Here is an 18076-nt window from a genome sequence, read left to right as displayed (position 1 = left end):
CTTATCTTTCAGTTCTCAGTTTAAGTGTTACGTCTTGATGGTAGCATTCTTTTCATCCTCACCCTGAGAATCAGTTAGATTAGATCTCTCTATTGTAGCATCCTGGACTTTTCCAGCTTAACATTCATCACAGCTGTAATCAATCAACTATTCTTACATTATTTAATGTTCTCTTTTGTGCTAGACCACAAATTCCATGCAGACAGGGCAGAGATTGTGTCTTTTCATTCACCCCTCTATCTCCAGGGCTTCACAGAGTGCCTGGCATATAGTAAGAGTTCAATTAATATTTTATAAGGAGAAATAAAAAATTATCAACTTACTCAAACTAACATGACAGCTTCAGAGGTAACGTCAGTACATCTTAATTATGCCGTGTCTGATATATATGATGCATTTTGATTTTTTACATGTTCTTTCAAGTCATATTTTTATGGTCCTAAGTTACTTGATGTGTTACTTGTGGTGATTACATTCTTTTCTTTTTATTCATTTAGGCAGAGCCTTAAGCACCAGTCGGTTATAAAGAGTCAGCTGAAACACAAAGATATAATTACTAGCTTGTGCGAAGACATTCTTTTCTCCTTCCGTTCTTGTTTACAGTTAGCTGAGCAGATGACACAATCAGATGCCCAGGTAAAAATATGGTCTAACAACACTGTGAACTGTAGCTCTTTTTCTTTTGGCAGTTACTAAATCTCATTTAGATCTATGGGTCAGTTTACCTAAAAGGGTTTTAATTTGTTTTGTTTTTGTTTTCAATCTGTGGGATTATTTACAGCCCATAATTACTTTTCACTCAGAGCATTGCATTAGACCCCTATCTGCTTTCGTTCCATCTATAGTCTATCTGTCCCTGCCTTTTTATATACTCACTGGTTGGTCAAGGCATTCTCCTCAGAATCTTTTCTACCCTTGGACAAAAATCTAATTCCTTAGTCCTGTATTTATTTAAGGTCGTCTTGATGATATAGCCACAGTCAACCTTTTCTTCACCAATCCATTACAACCTGTAGAGATGCAGTATACAGCTGTGTGTATACTTGGTGTATACTTACATTTATATTGATTTCAAAAAGTTATAGTGTTGGGGCTTCCCTGGTGGCGCAGTGGTTGAGAGTCCGCCTGCCGATGCAGGGGACACGGGTTCGTGCCCCGGTCCAGGAAGATCCCACATGCCGTGGAGCGGCTGGGCCCGTGAGCCATGGCCGCTGAGCCTGTGCATCCGGAGCCTGTGCTCCTCAACGGGAGAGGCCACAACAGTGAGAGGCCCACGTACCGCAAAAAAAAAAAAAAAAAAGTTATAGTGTTGAATTGGCATCCCTTTTATAAAACAGATTGTATTCTAAAAAATTTTAATATGCTTATTGGGAATTGCAGTATATTTTCCTATAACAGTGTTTATACATAGTGCCTTCTGTTCTCACACTAGCTCTTTAAAGTTTGTTTAACTTGTAATAGTCTTAAATTATAGGATTAATAGTAGTCAGGACCTCACAGTTATAAGCAGTAATTTCAGTGGGAAAATGAGTTAAATATTTCTCCGTAGAATAACAGTAACATCCCTTCCTGTTGTAGACCTGCAAACTGATACAGGGTATTCCTCTGTACCTGTGCTCTTCCCTGCCCAGCAGCTATGGGGGTGGACATGTAAGGATTCATCCAGTTCCTAAACACTGATCACAACTCATGGGGCAGGGATGATCTGGAAAGACAAACCCGAGAGGAGGGTGGAAGTTTGAAAAGGGGCCCTGAAGTTGGTAAGAGGGAGTGAGGAGTAACTTTAGGAAGGGGCACACCCTTTCCTTCTTGCTTCTCTTCTTTTTCTCTTTATCCTTCCCTTACATTCTTTCTTTCTTTTTTCCTTTTCTTTTCTGTCCCCACTTCCTTCATATACCCTTTCTAATTCCCCTCACCTTCCCGAAAGGAGAAGGCATTTTGTTGGGTATCCTGTGTCAATGGCAGGAAGGATGTTCCCCTATCCACCTTTATCCTATACCTCTGTATCCTCAACCTCAACCTCAACCTCTTTTTCCAATTTCCGTCTTGCTTATCTTGACACCACAGATCCCCCAGTTAGAGTTACTTGGAGAGTAAGATTAGACAGAGATTCCTGGACAGGAGTGAGATGGGGAAAGCCCAAGCCACAGTATAGTCTATAATGGAAGAAGAAAGAGAAGTCCCGAGGGTACCTGACCAGGATGGCTATTTGTACATGAAGTATTGAATACATAAGTTCAGTGTATATAAACTGCTTGTATATGAAAATCAGAGAATTTAAATAGTAAACTTTCCTAACTGTCCAAGCAAATTTTCATGTTTTGCCTTACTTGTTTTTCTTTACTTATTTGGTACTGATAAACGTAACTAGCACTACTTACTGTCCATTGCCTGAAATGGAGCTTTGAGAAGGTCTGTGTAGTTTTTCCATTCTTAACTCTAAATTTTGATTAGCATCGCCCTCTGCTGTTCACTATTGATATTTATTGCAGAATCAAACTATTTCATTAAATTCTTCCAAGCAGTTTTTTCACCTTGTTTTTAAAAACATCAGAATAAAACCTCTAGATTTCATAGGTAATATGCTATTTATGGAAGCATGTAGATGTATCAGTCCCTAAATTAGGTTCCTGAGGCTGCTATAACAAATTACCACAAATCAGGTGGCAAATTTGTTCACTCACACTTCTAGAGGATAGAAGTCTGAAATGTGTCAGCAGGGCCCTGTTCTCTTGAAGGCTCTAGGGGAGAGTCTGCTCCATGCCTTTCTTAGTTTCTGCTATCACTGGCATTCCTTGGCTTGCAGCTGTATAACTTCAGTCTCCGCCTCCATCATCAAGTGGTGTCCTCTCCCTGTCTCTTCTTATCATCTTCATAATAGGGACACTAGTCATGTTAGATTAAGGGCACATCCTACTCCAGTATGACCTCATCTGAACTAATTGCGCCTACAATGTCCCTACTTCCAAATAAAGGTACTGGGGGTTAGGGCTTCACGCTGTCTTTTTAAGGGACACAGTTCAACCCGTGACAGCCCCTAAAATTGATATTTATTCCCTCTTAAGTCTTGAACATGGTTTCAAAATGAGACTGTTGTATTAGACTTTGTAACAAGCTTTTTAGCCACAAATAATTTAGTTTTTCTATAAAGATAGGGAAATTTATTTGTAACACTTAGATATAAATTTAATTTGCACTGTAATTCCTACTTTTGTTCATAGAATGCTTACTGAAAGTTATATTCAGAAAATAAACTCATATTTTTATATCTATTGCCTACACTTAGATTCATTGCTCACTACATTCAGATTTTATCGGTATTTTTCTTGTTTTATTTAAAGAAAGGAAGACTGGATACTCAATATTTTGAAACATTAAAAATGGTTTTCCTTGTTTATATCCCCACCCCCCCTTTTTTATTGGCATTGAGATGCAAACTTTCTGACTTAAACAGTTGAGTAAATCAAGGTGGGATAGTATTTGTGTTGTACACTTGCTTTTTGAAAATGTGAAAATCAGCTCTAGATTAATTGGTATGCTATTTAGTAATGAAGTAAAACCAGAGTCTTCAACCAAATCTTATACAATTTCCTCTTGAATGAGAAAGAAAAATTTAAAGTAGGCAAACATGATAAGTTGTGTGTCACCATTTATTCATTTAATTCATTTACCAGCTATCTCCAGAGTCCCTACTGTGTGCCAGAAAATGTGCTGGGTACTAAATCAGCCATATCTTTCTGCCTCCAATAACTTATAGTCTAGGTTGGGAGATAGTATAAGCAGGTAATTAGACTAGTGTGATCTTCGGAGAATTGCGGGTTGGCCTATGTGAGTAAAGGTAGGAACCCAATCATGAAGTCAATAACAGTTTCTTGTGATGTGACATCTAAGCTGAATAAAATTTCTTATTAAGTATCTTACAAGTATCTTATATTCATTTTTAATCTCTGTCCTTTTAAACTTCCATAGCAGTGTATGAGAGAGTTCATAATTATCAAAGAGGTGAATTTTCACCTAACTTAATCTTGCTGAGGAAAATTGACTATTTCCAAATATTTTTATAAAAGGTAAAAATGAAGGGTCATATTCAATTAGTGGATCATTCAATTCCACTTTGATTGGTTTAATTAAGGTTTTGATATATTTTTGTAAAGAGATTGAACATACACAGTTAATAAAGTTATTTCATTTGAAATTATTCTCCACATTAAAGATAATAATGTATCTGTTTGAGTTAATTTTAAGGTACTAATTTAAAGCTCTTTGGAGTATAGTGTGTATTACACATTTGGACGACATGACAACCAATATTTATTAAGCTAAGTTGCCTAAGTGTCAGACACTATTTAAACCTCACAGTAACCTTAGTGTAAGCCACATTGCACCCTCATAGAGAGGCTTGGTAACTTTCCCACGATCATGCAGATGTAGTGGTAAGGCCAGGATTTCAATCCAGGTAGGGTGACTCCACTGTCCTCTACATCCCCTGTATACACATAGATATCTTGGCATTACCCAGTGTTTTATCAACTTACAAATGTAATACATGCTCAGAAAACACTCACACATTACACAAATACCTAACATGGACAGTGAAATCCTACTTTAATGTGCTACAGAGAACCACAGGTAAGATTTCAATTTATTTTGGGAGGGTTAGGGAGGAAATATTAACACATAACACACATTTAAAAATAATAATAGGATGATATTATACATATTGTTTTGCAGCATGATTTTTTACTTAATCTGTCTTAGGGCTTTCTGTATTCATGAAGGTGTATCTACCCAATTCCTTTTAATAGCTCTATGCTACTACATTTTGTGAATATACCTTGAATTTTTTTTTTTTAAATAATGAATCTCTATGTATTCATCATCCAGTTTTATACCTTGAATTTATTTAACCATTCTCCAGCTGATGGATACTGGATTTATTTCCATTTTCATTATATAAGAAAGATTGCATTGCATACCTGTGCTGGTATTTCTATAGGATATATTTCCAAAAGTGGGATTGCTACTGGGTCAAGGAATTTATAACACTCTAGCTTTTAATAATAATGCAAAGAGTGTATTATTTTATGCTCCCATGACTGTTAAAATAAAGTGCTTGCTACTCCACTTCCTCAACTCTGGGATATTATCAGTCTTAAATCTTTGCTAATCAAATAGTTTTCTCCCCTCCCCCTTCAAAAGATATGTAATTAGGTTGTAATTTAGAATTTTTCAATTTTAGTTTATTGGAAATTTATATTTTCTGTGAACTGCCTTCTCATGTCTTACCTGTTTTCTTTTATATCTCATTCTTTTATTTGTTTGTAAGACCTTTTTCTTTTGACCAGCTACTGATCCCCATATAGCAAAGAACAATAAGGTATTAAAAGTTTCTTTCACTTTCAGATCAATCAAAAATGATCACCTCTTTTGCTGTTATAGATTAAGATTTCTTTTCAGTGATGTAGAGTTTAATTTTTTGACATATTTTATCATTTGATGTGTGTTTGTATTGCTTATAACAACTCAGAGAAGAATTACTTTTTTATGGAAAATGTTTACACTTTATTAAGAGATCTTTTTAGAAAATATTGTCTCATTTACAAGTTTAGCTAATTTCATATTCTTTTCCTATTCATTATGCTTTCTTATTTCCTTTTTTTGGAACAGGATAATACTGACTGCAAATTATTTCAGAAAACACTCAAATTGTGTCGTTTCTTTGCCAACTCCCTTTTGCACTATACTAAGGTAAGGCTTATTTTTTTTAATAATGCGTGAATGTGAAATCTACAATACATTGTAAGTTATCCTGTTTTATCATTCCTGCCCAAAACAATCTTTTGAAGTTATTTAGTCAAGAGTATATTTCGTAGGGTTTTTGGTTTTATACTGTTAATTGTTAAATATTGAGCATCTGTTATTTAAGTTGCTACCATCATATTGTTACTGATTTGTTTTTTAAAATTTTTTTTGAAGATTTATTTATTTATTATTTTTGGCTGCATTGGGTCTTTATTGCTGCGCGTGGGCTTCCTCTAGTTGCGGCGAGCAGGGGCTACTCTTTGTTGCAGTGCATGGGCTTCTCATTGCGGTGGCTTCTCTTGTTGCGGAGCACAGACTCTAGGCATGTTGGCTTCAGCAGTTGCAGCACACAGGCCCTAGAGTGCGCGGGCTTCAGTAGTTGCGGCTCATGGGCTCAGTAGTTGTGACACGTGGGCTCTAGGGTGCACAAGCTTCAGTAGTTGTGGCACGTGGGCTCAGTAGTTGTAGCTCACGGGCTCAGTAGTTGTGGCTTGTGGGCTGTAGAGCACAGGCGCACAGGCTTAGTTGCTCTGCGGCATGTGGGATCTTTCTGGACCAGGGCTTGAACCTGTGTCCCCTGCATTGGCAGGGAGATTCTTAACCACTGCGCCATCAGGGAAGTCCATATTGTTACTAGTTTTATTCAATTTTCTGAAAAATTTATTTCTGTAAGCATAAACAAAATTATTTCTATAAGCACAGATCAGTTTTCGGAAGATAATTCAATTTGCCTTTAAATACTGTTTATAAATTATTTCTACCATATTTCTAAATTAGGTTGTTAAAGTTTAAATGTTCAAACTTATGACAATTTTAAGAAGACCTGTCTATTTGGGACTCATCAGGATAGCATAGTGATTGTTGAAGATATATGAATAGAATAGATAAGGTGTCAAGGGAGATTATTTGGAAAGAAGAGGAGAGGATACTTACAGCAGCCAGTGAAAGAAATACCAATAGTAATAAATATTTGTAACTAAAAGAAGAAAACTATTGTCCATGTCGAATTTGTTTTTGACCTTGTCTTCCTCCTTTCTGAGGAAAAGATAAGGATCTCTGATGACTGTTTATTAGTCAGAATTCCATGGCAGGCTCACTGACTACTGACACATTGCCATCCTTGTTGGTGTGCTGTCCGAGTTCATCCTTCAGAGCCACTACCACTTACCGTGGTTGGCTGCTCTAATACCGGGTTCCCTACAGCTCGCAGGGTGTGTATTTCAGTGGCAGAGGTACAGGGTGGGAGGGTCCTGGCACCAGTGGCACTTGTTGAGCAGTTACCCATCTGATATTTGCCGGAGTTGTTAGGAGGCAAAATTGTGCCTAATTATTCCATTTTTAAATCAATTCTTTTCTTTCAGGGGAATTTAAATTTTTTAAATAATTAACTGTCAGCTTGTTTTCTATATCATATAATACAATTAAAACTATTTCTTTGACATTCTAAGAGATAGCATAACCATTATGGATAGAGCAGTCACAACTGTACTTGAATCCCAGCCCTACTGGTTTTTAGCTATGTGTCTCAGGTTGCTTGATACCTTAGCTTCAGCTTTCTAGTCTATAAAATGGGGGCAGTAATATGTCATAATATTTTTGAGAGGACTAAAATAATGTACGTAAAGTCACTACACGTCTACTGAGCATTTGGAGATACTCAGTAAATGACAGTTCCTAATTGTGGTTGCGTTGATAGTTTTAACAGTAAAGAATTTTAGGTGCTTTTAGCCTCATCCCCTTTTTTATTCTCATCCAAGAAAATTTTTTTCCCTAGGTAGCACATCTGGGATTTTATTTTATTTTGCATGTCTTTGATGAGAGGATCTATTTTAGCAAAGCACATTGTGTATAAAGAGTGAATAGAGTTCCTTTATTTTTAGGAATTTCTTCCTTTCCTGTCTGATTCTTGCTGTACATTGCACCAGCTTTATCTTCAGGTACACAGGTAAGAAGACTGCTATATGACCATTAAAATGTAATAGAGCCATATGAGCCATGCAAACATTAAGGTATATCATTTAAAAATAAAATACCACAGTAATTTTTTCTTAATGTTTTAGTGAATTTTTGTCTGCTTGCTTAAAATTAATGGAGATGGAAGCTTTTAAGGAATAGGTTCCGTATGAGTTTTACTTATCTTTATATTCTTAACTAGTACTTTATATCCAAGTGATGAATATTGGTATAATAAATACCAAAGGGAAAAAAAAGAGGTTATATATACGTGCATACATTTTATATCAGCATACCGTTTTTTATCTTTCTTAATTTTTGTTTTACTTCTATGAGATTTAATTCAAGTAGTAGTTAAATCCATCCCAGAAAAAAAGTGAGTTACAGAAAGGGTGTCATAATTTAGATGAGGGCTAAATGACATCTAAAATTGATAGTAACCTCAGAAGAGCCCTTGATTTGACACTAAAAGACTCTGTCAGCTCATTCATCAGCAACCCTCTTATACTTCCTTAACCCATTTAGTCTCCCAGACAACTTTTCATACCTCTCCCTCTTCAAACATCCTAAATCTCCAGCACCACCTCCCCATTTCTCATTGTCAATTAATGTCCTCACTGTGTGTGTCCCTGAGAAAAGTGGAAGCAATTGAAAGAGAGCTTCCATATTCTCCTTCTGACACATCAACTATTCTATCTGTATCTAGGCCCACATATTTGCTTGTCCCATGAGTGAACTGTCTGTGTGCCTATCTAAGGCCAGCGTCTATTCATTCATTGGATTTCACCCTCTCTCACATGCTCAGGGACCTTACTTTAGAAGCTGTTCCTTTTCCCACTTGCATCATCAGTCTTCCCTGCTTTCTCAGTCATTCTCATGAGTATACCAACATGCTGTTATTTTTCCCATCTTAAGAACAATATAAAACAAAATCTCTCGACTCTACATCCTCCTCCAAATAAACACCTTCCCATTTTTCTGCATGTGTTTAGAAAGAGTTGTCTTTACCACTGTCTCTAATTTCTTTTTCGAAGCTACTCCCGTCAGGCTTTCTATTCCACTACTTCATCAAAACAGCTCTTGGCAAGGTCTTCAGTGACTCCATGTTGCTACATCTAGTGGGCAGTTTTAGGCTTCATCTTATATAACCTGTCAGCAGCACTTAACCCTTTCATTTGGACTCTTTCTTCTGTTGGCTTCCAAGACACCTCTCCTCAGCAGGTTCCTCCTCATCTCTCCAGCTACTTTAAGTTGGGTGTGCCCAGCACTCCGTCTTCAGGCCTCTTCTCTCCTCTATGGTCATTTAGTCTCAAGACTTTAAATTTATGTCTCTCCCCTTTAATGTCTAACTGCCAATCAGGACATGTGTACTTAAAATTGACGCAAACCAAAATCCTGATTCCAACCCATTTCATCTATCCGCCACTCCCCAACCCCCAAAATCTGCTCCTCTTGTCGCTTCCTCATTTCAGTTTAAGTGGTAATTTGGTTCTTCATATTGATCAGGTCAGAAAACCTTCCTGTCATCTTTGATGTTTGTCTTGCTCTCATACCCCTCATCTAGTCCATCAGCAAATTCTGTCAGTATCACCTTCAGTATAAATATGTATATGCCCTGTATATAAAGAGAATCCAGCCACTTCTCACCACTTAAACGGCTACCATTCAATCTCATCCACTATTATTTTCTTGCCTGCATTTTTGCAAAAGAGCATCGTATCTACTGTCTCTGTTTCCACCCTTGCCTTGCTCTGGTCTGTTCTCCATACGGTAGCCGAAGTGAGTGATAAAACATAAATTAGATCATGTGACTTCTCTGCACAAACTCTCAAATGACCCACATTCAAACAGAATTCAATAGAATTTCAAATAGAAATTCAATGGAATTTCCTGTCCACCTTAGCACTTATTAACATCTACTATATTGTGTATTTACTTACTCACTTACTTGTTAACTTCTCCCCTTCATTAGAGTATACACTCGGTAAGGCAGTAACTTTGTATATTCTGTTTACGAGTATATCACACGCTCCTAGAAAGGTACATGGCATATACATAGACACTTTATAAACATTTGTCAAATAAATTAATTTAAAAATGTATCATTTGATTGAAAAACACACACTTGCTTTGATGTTCAGTAGCTGTAGTTCAAATCTGTGGAGCTTCCTTACTTTTGTTGTATTTTATATGTCTTTCACCTTATAATTTCACTTATAATTTAGTCCTCACAACTCTGAATCAGTGTTACAAGTGAAGAAAGTGAGGCTCAGAGAGGTCGAATGAATGAACCAAAGTCACATAACTAGTAATTGACAGACTGGTGCTTCTTCCATCACACTACAAAGGCCTCAAGTGTTTATATTAATTGCTTCCTCTTAAATGCTGTCATCCCCTGCTAGACAGGGTTTTCTCATGTACTATCAAGTTTGCCACAGTTAAAATAACATGGCAAAAAATACTGAATACATATCTTATTTCACATAGGTTTTTTTTTCTTTTTTTTGCGGTACGCGGGCCTCTCACTGCTGTGGCCTCTCCCGTTGTGGAGCACAGGGTCCGGACGCGCAGGCTCAGCGGCCACGGCTCACGGGCCCAGCCGCTCCACGGCATGTGGGATCTTCCCGGACCGGGGCACGAACCCTCATCCCCAGCATCGGCAGGCAGACTCTCAACCACTGCGCCACCAGGGAAGCCCTCACATAGGTTTTGATCGAAGTTTAGTTTAAACCTCAGTTACTGAGACATTTTCCATGAAATTCTTTGCATCTCCCTTCAGTGTTAGTATACAGTTTGTTCTTATAAAACTCTTGCTTCTGAGAAACTGAGCATTAAATTCATAGTAAATTCAGCATTTTACCTATTTTAAAATAACTTTCAATAGAAGTAATTACCCCAGAATTTATCAGAAATATCTTTTTTACATATGTTTTTACTAGTTATTTGATTCATATTTTTACAGTATTTTTTAAGAATATCATTGTGAACAATGTATTAAAATGCATCAAAACCATACCAGCATTTTCTTTAAGATTATAAACTTAATTTTATAGAATTATAGCCATGTTATTTAGTTCAGAGGTTCTTCATAGAATTATGATGTCAGTTCAGTACTTTGAATTTTGTTTTATAAAACACATGCTACTTAATTTTTAAATATATTTTCACTGCTGGAAGAACATCAGTACTTACCTCTATCTAAAATTTGAAAATAGTTATTAATGAATGAGTTTTTTTCCCTCCCTTCCCAGTAAGTTTCCTCCAAGCCTGTATGCTGCTGGGATTTCTAAAGCACAACAGGAGGAAATAGCAGGTGCTTTCCTGGTCACACTGGATCCACTTGTCAGTCAGCTTCTCAAATTCCAACCTTTCGTGGAAGTGGTTTTGGACAGTGAATTGGGTAAATTTCAAAACAGATTTAGTGTTAAATCATCTCTTATTAATTATTACATGTTAGAGACAGGGTAATTTTCTCTCATACAGTTAATCCTGTTTCTTTATTTATTTAATTTTTGGCTGCATTGGGTCTTCATTGCTGTGCACAGGCTTTCTCTAGTTGCGTTGAGCGGGGTCTACTCTTCATTGCGGTGTGCAGGTTTCTCACGGGTTCTAGGATGCACAGGCTTCAGTAGTTGTGGCACATGGGCTCAGTAGTTGTGGCTCACGAGCTCTAGAGCACAGGCTCAGTAGTTGTGGTGCACAGGCTCAGTAGTTGTGGCACACAGGCTTAGTTGCTCCACGGCATGTGGGGTCTTCCCGGACCAGGGCTCGAACCCATGTCCCCTGCATTGGTAGGAGGATTCTTAACCACTGCACCACCAGGGAAGTCCCAGTCATCCTTTTTTTAAGTTTTAAAAATTTTATTTAAAATTACTTCTACTTTTTTTTCTTGGAACATAGTTCTGCTTTTTAAAAATTATGCCTCTAATTTTTTTATATATTACAATCAGATTTCTGCTGAAAGTATGTAGAGTATGTGTTTACTAATTTGTTGTAACTTAATTTTACCACCTTAAGAGCTGCCATGTGAACTACAGTTTCCACAGTGTCTACTGCTGGTTGTCATCATGGATGAGCTGCCCTCTCAGCCTGAGGACGTGCAGACCCTGTGGTGCACAGAGACCCAGGTCTCAGAAGCTACAACCAGGTAGTAAACGTGTTGTTGATATCCAATCATATTACGATGGTTTGGAATGCCCTATTTGTTTGCAGTGACCTTGAAATTAAGTTCTTTGTTATGTCACATATTCTAATTAATAGTTACTGTGTAGACCTCATGCATATTGTTACTTAATAAAAATATAAAATACATAAATCTATGATAGGCATGGAAAATAATTTAATTTTGTTCACTCTTTTAGAAGGTATTGCTAATAGTGTTATAAACATTGAGTGTAGCAGACTAGATGTAGTTAGTAACATTTAAAAATGAGCTCTGTTAAATAGAGTGCTTAGATACTATAAGTTATTTCCTGGGAAATTTCACTTGTATTCCTCTTCCTTGCCAACACCAGGCTCTAGTTTCTTACGTCCTGGGTTATTGTTGTACTCTAGTTTTTTATCCTATCCTTTAGTGGCATCCTGTGTACCACTACCAGGTAGTCTCCTTACACCCCAGCTCTGAGCTTCCTATTCTCCTGCTCAGTAACTAAAGCATAATATCCCAGCTCCCCAGCTTTGCATTTAAAACCCACCCATTCTGTTTTCATCATCTACTTTTGCTCCTTATCATGTCACTCATTTTCTATACGTATACCTTGCTCCTGTCAGACTGGTGATTCCTGTCTACCTTATACTCAGGCTTTATCTTCTTTACCTGTTATAGTTTGCCTATTTTTAATTTGTTATCTAAATCCTCTATGAGAATTCTTAAATCATTTAAATCTTAAAATAACCCCTCCCTATCTGAATGATAATACCTAGTTTCTATTTTATATATGATACCTAGCTTAGCTATTTAAGTTTCAAGTTCCTTGATGAATTTTGTCTTAGACTTTGTATAGTTCTGTATTATGATAAACACTTGGTAAATGATAAAAGATATATATGAAAATTCTCCTTTAAGGGATTTCTCTAACTGTATTTTATTTTTACGGATACATATTCACACATATTGGAAACTGTTGTTGATATATACATCTTGAGACATTTGGCTTTGCTAACTAAGATAAACCTCTGTATGTCATATTATTACACCTGCTAATTGTTAAATGTTAATAATCTTGGGTTCAGTGTTCTCAATTTCCCTGCAGGGTGTCTCTACTCAAAGCCATTTTCTCCAGTTTTGAGCAGTGTTCTGGTGAACTGTCTCTACCTGTTCATGTACAGGAAGTAAAGAGTAAAGGGCAAACTGAGGTTGCTGTCACCTTATATCAGCATGTTTGTGTTCATCTGTGTACATTTATTGCTTCCCTTCATCCCTCACTGTTCCCTGAACTGGTAAGTTTGTTACTTGCTGGGCTAAGCTGAGATTACACTTTTGCTTTCTTTTCATTGAAATTGTGATTCAGATATAGAAGAAAGTGTGGGGTAGTAAATGTGTATTTATTTTTGAATGTCATTCCCTCAGCTTGCACATTTTACCCTTTAATTCAGCTGGCTCCTAGGAAATGGTAATCCTAGAGTCCTATAGTATTCAGATGTAATATTTAGCTAAAATATTTGAGGAAACATTTTGGGTGGGAAGGTATGGAAAGACAGTGTGAGAAGAGGAAAAATGGGTAGGATTTCACCTAATTCAGTTTCATAAAAAGAAAAGAAGTAAATGGTATGTAGTACCAAGTCTCCTATAGATCGATCCTAGGCTTAATGTGGATTTTTTTTTTTTTTTAGTGTAATTGGATTAGAAAAGATGTTGATAAAATTTTAGGAAAAACATTCTTAGAATTTACTTAAGGATCAGTATCATTTAAGATATTATACAATGGATAATATGCAGCACATATTAAATATCGTATTTGAATGGTTTAAGGCAGAAACAAAAGTATAGGCGTGTGTATTGTATATATTGTTTTAAAAATTTCAGCCTACATAGAGAATTTCTGTGGAGCCTTGTGATTGAGTTACCACATTGAAAACCACTTTTGAATCTCTGTAGCTCAGCACAATGCTTAACATGTAGTAAGTGCTCAATAAATGTTGAGGGAATGGCAACATAGCTTCTTTCATATACTAGAAAGTCGAGCTTTCCTACTGAGGATCTGTTGTTTTTTGGATTGTGATAGTATTTTGTTGTTTTATTTTGAGAAATGTAATATTAATGATAATTTATCATAGCTTTTTGTTTTTCACTAGGACACTGCTCTGTTGAATGCTGTGCTTAGTGCTAATATGATCACCTCTTTGCTAGCTATGGACGCATGGTGCTTCCTTGCTCGGTACAACGTACTTACTTTTTTAGAGTTTGGATTGATTTATAGTAGTGATTGACAGTAAATGACTTTATACTTGTAAGTTTATAGAAAAATTCTGTCTTGATAATCCTTTAACAGCCCCCCAAAATGGTTTGATTTCATATCATAGCACTAAATTAGAGACTGAATTCCCTCTTTCCTTTCTTTGGTTCAAGTCAGTAGAACCTATTGCTTAGGTAGTTTTGTGTATTATGATATTCCTTGGCCGTGGAATAACTGCAGTTTAGAATATTTAGTGCTTTATGGAAGTCATCTCCTTGCTTTTCTGAATAATTGTATAAATAATTGTATGAAGATTGCTTTCTCTTTAAATCACAGATATGGGACTGCTGAACTCTGTGCCCACCATGTCACCATAGTGGCTCATCTGGTGAGTAGAATTATAAGGCCTAAAACACTCACTTTCCTTGCACTTCCTTTGAGGATATGATATCTTAAAGTGAATATCAAAAGGAGAAATAGCATGGTAAATTGTTTTGACAGTTTCTTTGCTCTTCATTAATGCTGATGCTTTGAGAAAGATATACTAGAAAGAGTGTAGCACTGGGGAAATTGTCTCATATTTTCAAAATTTTATGGAGTTTCATTGATTGTTCTGGGAAAGAAAGACTAGGTTGATTGAGGATAAATTTAAAGTTGAATGTGAAGTAGAAAATAGGAGTTAGCTTTAATGTTGATGACCAAGAGTTCTTCTTACTGTCTCCTTCCCCCGTTTCTCTCTCTCTCTCTCTCTCTCTCTCTCTCTCTCTCTCCCCCCAGTCCCCCTCTCTGAACTAACTTACAGTCTGACTCTTGATTTTGTTGTATCTCTTTCTGAGAGGGACTAAATGTGATAGTGATCGATGCCTTTTGGGAAAAGAAGTAATGCTTTGTGCAGAAGTAAAAGCACAGACGTAGAGAACAAACATATGGATACCAAGTTGGGGGTGGGGAAGCGGGGAGTGGGATGAATTAGGAGATGGGGATTGACATATATACACTTGATACTATGTTTAAAATAGATAACTAATGAGAACCTACTGTATAGCACAGGGAACCCTACTCAGTGCTTTGCGGTGACCTAAATGAGAAGGAAATCCAAAAAAGACAGGATATACGTATACGTATAGCTGAATCACTTTGCTGTACAGTAGAAACTAACACAACAATGTAAAGCAACTATACTCCAGTAAAAATTAAAAAAAAAAAGAAGTGATGCTTTGTGAATGGATACAAAGAGAAAATTATTTAATGACAACTTATGTTAATCTTTTCAATGTTGGTCTTTTTTTGCTTTTAAATTCCAAGATGTTTATGTTCTATATAAGATGGTCATGACCTGCTTGGTCTTTTTTGTCCCTGGCCTTTGATAAAGATCTTATGTGGGTCCATGTGTCTTTTGTCTTTTAGTAGAGTCATTGTGTCATATATTTCTTGGTTTACCTTATAAGGATATTGTAGACTAAATCCAGTGAGTTGATGATAACCAGACAGCCTGACATCTGTATCTCCATGGCTAATGGTCTGGAGCACTTACCTACTTTACTAAATCCTCAATACATCTTGCACAAAACAAAGAGTGATTTTTATGTTTTGTGTATTGTATCTACTTTAAATAAAAGCTCTCCTAGTACATTATGATAGGAATTTATAAAATCTTTTAATGAAGCTTCCATCTTATAGAGATTTACCTCTGCAATTCTGTGCTTAGATCTAAAACAATTCCATGAATTATCTTTGAGCAGGGGAATTAACATATCAAGTTATAATCAAAATGGTAATTAGAAATAGAAATTCCAAAGTATTGTTTTTAAGTAACATCAAAATTGTTTTCTCATTATAAAAGTAATCTAGGTTCATGGAAGGGAAAAAATTAAATAAAGAAAAGCTCCAGGTTAAAAATTAAAATTACCCAGGTGATTTCCCAGAAAGAGCTGCTGTTAATATTTTGGCGTATAAAAGCTTGTAAAAGCTATGCTTTTAAGTCAGTCAATCTCTCCTCTGTCTCCTGCCTTTCCCAGATAAAATCTTGCCCTGGAGAATGTCATCAGCTCACCAGCCTATCAGTACTATTGAGGCGCCTCTTCTTCTTCATGACCCCACCCCAGCAGGCAAGGATACCATCTGCGTCACTGTCTTTGAGCACCTGAGGAGAATTGGATCCAGATACTTTGGAAGGCTTTTTGACCCCCATTTGTTCTACATTTAAATGCTGACATGATCTGAACATAAATTTTTAATGTCTTCATTGCTTTGGTTATTGGTTTTAGGTGTGTTTAGATTTTGATGTTAAAGAAAAGCCAGAGCTATACAGTAGTTAAAGTGATAAAAACAGATTTTATTCGGAGCTGTTGCAATAGGGGCAAAGAGACTTCAGTGTAGAACTGGGCTTATTTCTGAATACAGCATAAACTAGTGCGGATCTATAATCAAGGAGCAGGGTGGGGGTCAGTGGATAAAAATTACTAAGAAGAAGCATCAGGAGTCAGGGGGTGATTCTGGCTTGACAGGATTCTTGCTGAACACAGACCAGGATGATCAGATACCAAGGGTGAGGGATTTTTTCTAAATTGACTTAGCAGGATTCTTGCTAAAATTGGATGATGCAGGCCCAAAAAAGATGGACACAAGCTGGAGGTCAAAGGCTACTTGAGAGGAGGGCTAAGAAAAGCCTGACTTAAGTTTGGTCAAGGAGAGAGTCCTTATTAATGTCTTTGCTGCAAGTTACAGATAATCATTCTATTGGTAATTCTGTCTTCTTTCTCCTTGTTTCTCATAAATTTAAGATACTTGAAGTGGTTCTATATCCTCTGCCCCTTTTAACTTATTTTGAAGAACTAGAATATTAATTATGCTCTTAATGATAATGATACCTTTTTTTTTTTAAGTAAATAAGTTGAACTTTTTGGGGAAAACAAAGTATGATGAGCCTTAGTTGTTTGCTACTGTGAGGAAAACAAACTCTGCTGTGACAGAGGAGATTGTACAGGTACAGGAACCTGTGTAGCCTTGCATAGTCCCTTGGACTAGTCAGTTTGGAGCTCCTATGGGAGCTTTTTAAAAAATACAGGTTCTGGGACCTAAACCTGTGAATGGAGTGGGTATAGAGTGGTGGCTGTGAGGTGAGGCTCTTTAACTTGTTATTGTTATTATTAAATTCCTACATGATTCTGACATGGATACAAGCTGGGGAGACACTGGGTTAGTGAAGGGGGTTACAGGCCTTGGTGCCTTGGCAAGTCATCCTATCTGAAACTGTTTCCCTGTCTACAAAGTGACAGATATGTGTAACCATTTTGAAAAATTTTGTAAGGACTTAGAGATAATATATACAAAACACTTAGCATAGTACCAGGCTTAGAGGATGCTCAATAAATGCTGGGAGTTATTTCTGACTAGAGTGTTTACCCCAAGCCCATGCCTGCTTTCCTGCCTGAGAGAGGTTGGCCAGGCACGAGAGGAACCCCACTGACCTCCTAGCTCTCTTCCTTACCGGTGTCTCCAAGGCAAAAAGCATACCAGGCCCACCTCACAGCCCTCTAGAAAAGATGTTAGGGTTGCTGTTCTTCCCTCCAAAACTCCTCAAGAGTTGTCTGCTCCAGATCTCTTAGAATTTTAATACATTTCTCTCCTCTATCAAATGTCTTACTCCTGGTTTCCAGTACACTGTTCTTCCTAGAAGCCCTGTTAACTGGGAGGCCCTTCCTGAAGAAGTGGGGTCTGGAAGAGATCCTCAATTTTCTCACTTACAAAATGGGAATAAGATCCTTTTCCCAGGGTTGTGAAATTTTAATTTTTAGGATAATACAACTCAGAATGAATTAGCCCTGAGTTCTAGAAGCTTTGTTATAGATAAACTCTATGTTTAGAGATCTCTTACATACTTCTCAGTTTTCTAAATTTTTCCAAATAATTGCAGCTATCAGATA

General features: G+C 36.8%; 2 protein-coding genes across 9 annotated transcripts in view; one reads left to right on the top strand and one right to left on the bottom strand.

Annotated features, from left to right (window-relative positions):
* Positions 1-18076, bottom strand: part of SCYL3 (SCY1 like pseudokinase 3) — an 82866-nt gene that overhangs the window by 11950 nt on the left and 52840 nt on the right. For 2 of the 3 annotated variants that reach the window (XR_016393163.1, XR_016393165.1), the window contains exon 15: positions 324-18076. This exon is cut by the window's right edge and continues 12742 nt beyond it. The gene's annotated coding sequence lies outside the window, so the exon portion shown is untranslated. The other variant, XM_089911300.1, reaches the window with a different exon arrangement.
* Positions 1-18076, top strand: part of FIRRM (FIGNL1 interacting regulator of recombination and mitosis) — a 46338-nt gene that overhangs the window by 13496 nt on the left and 14766 nt on the right. For all 6 annotated transcript variants that reach the window (XM_022560145.3, XM_022560144.3, XM_089911277.1 and 3 more), the window contains 9 exons: positions 498-636; positions 5668-5748; positions 7683-7747; positions 11007-11155; positions 11773-11902; positions 13008-13194; positions 14050-14132; positions 14487-14538; positions 16169-16258. In XM_022560145.3, coding sequence (XP_022415853.1) covers positions 498-636; positions 5668-5748; positions 7683-7747; positions 11007-11155; positions 11773-11902; positions 13008-13194; positions 14050-14132; positions 14487-14538; positions 16169-16258 — 976 coding nt within the window. The remainder of the gene's footprint in view (positions 1-497; positions 637-5667; positions 5749-7682; positions 7748-11006; positions 11156-11772; positions 11903-13007; positions 13195-14049; positions 14133-14486; positions 14539-16168; positions 16259-18076) is intronic.

This window comes from Delphinapterus leucas, chromosome 1, assembly GCF_059928025.1.
Source record: "Delphinapterus leucas isolate spDelLeu-1000000601 "Yukka" chromosome 1, BTC_Dleu_Yukka2, whole genome shotgun sequence".
NCBI classification, from domain to species: domain Eukaryota; kingdom Metazoa; phylum Chordata; class Mammalia; order Artiodactyla; family Monodontidae; genus Delphinapterus; species Delphinapterus leucas.
The sequence above is the reverse complement of the archived record's forward strand: the minus strand, read 5'-3'. Positions and strand labels throughout refer to the sequence as shown.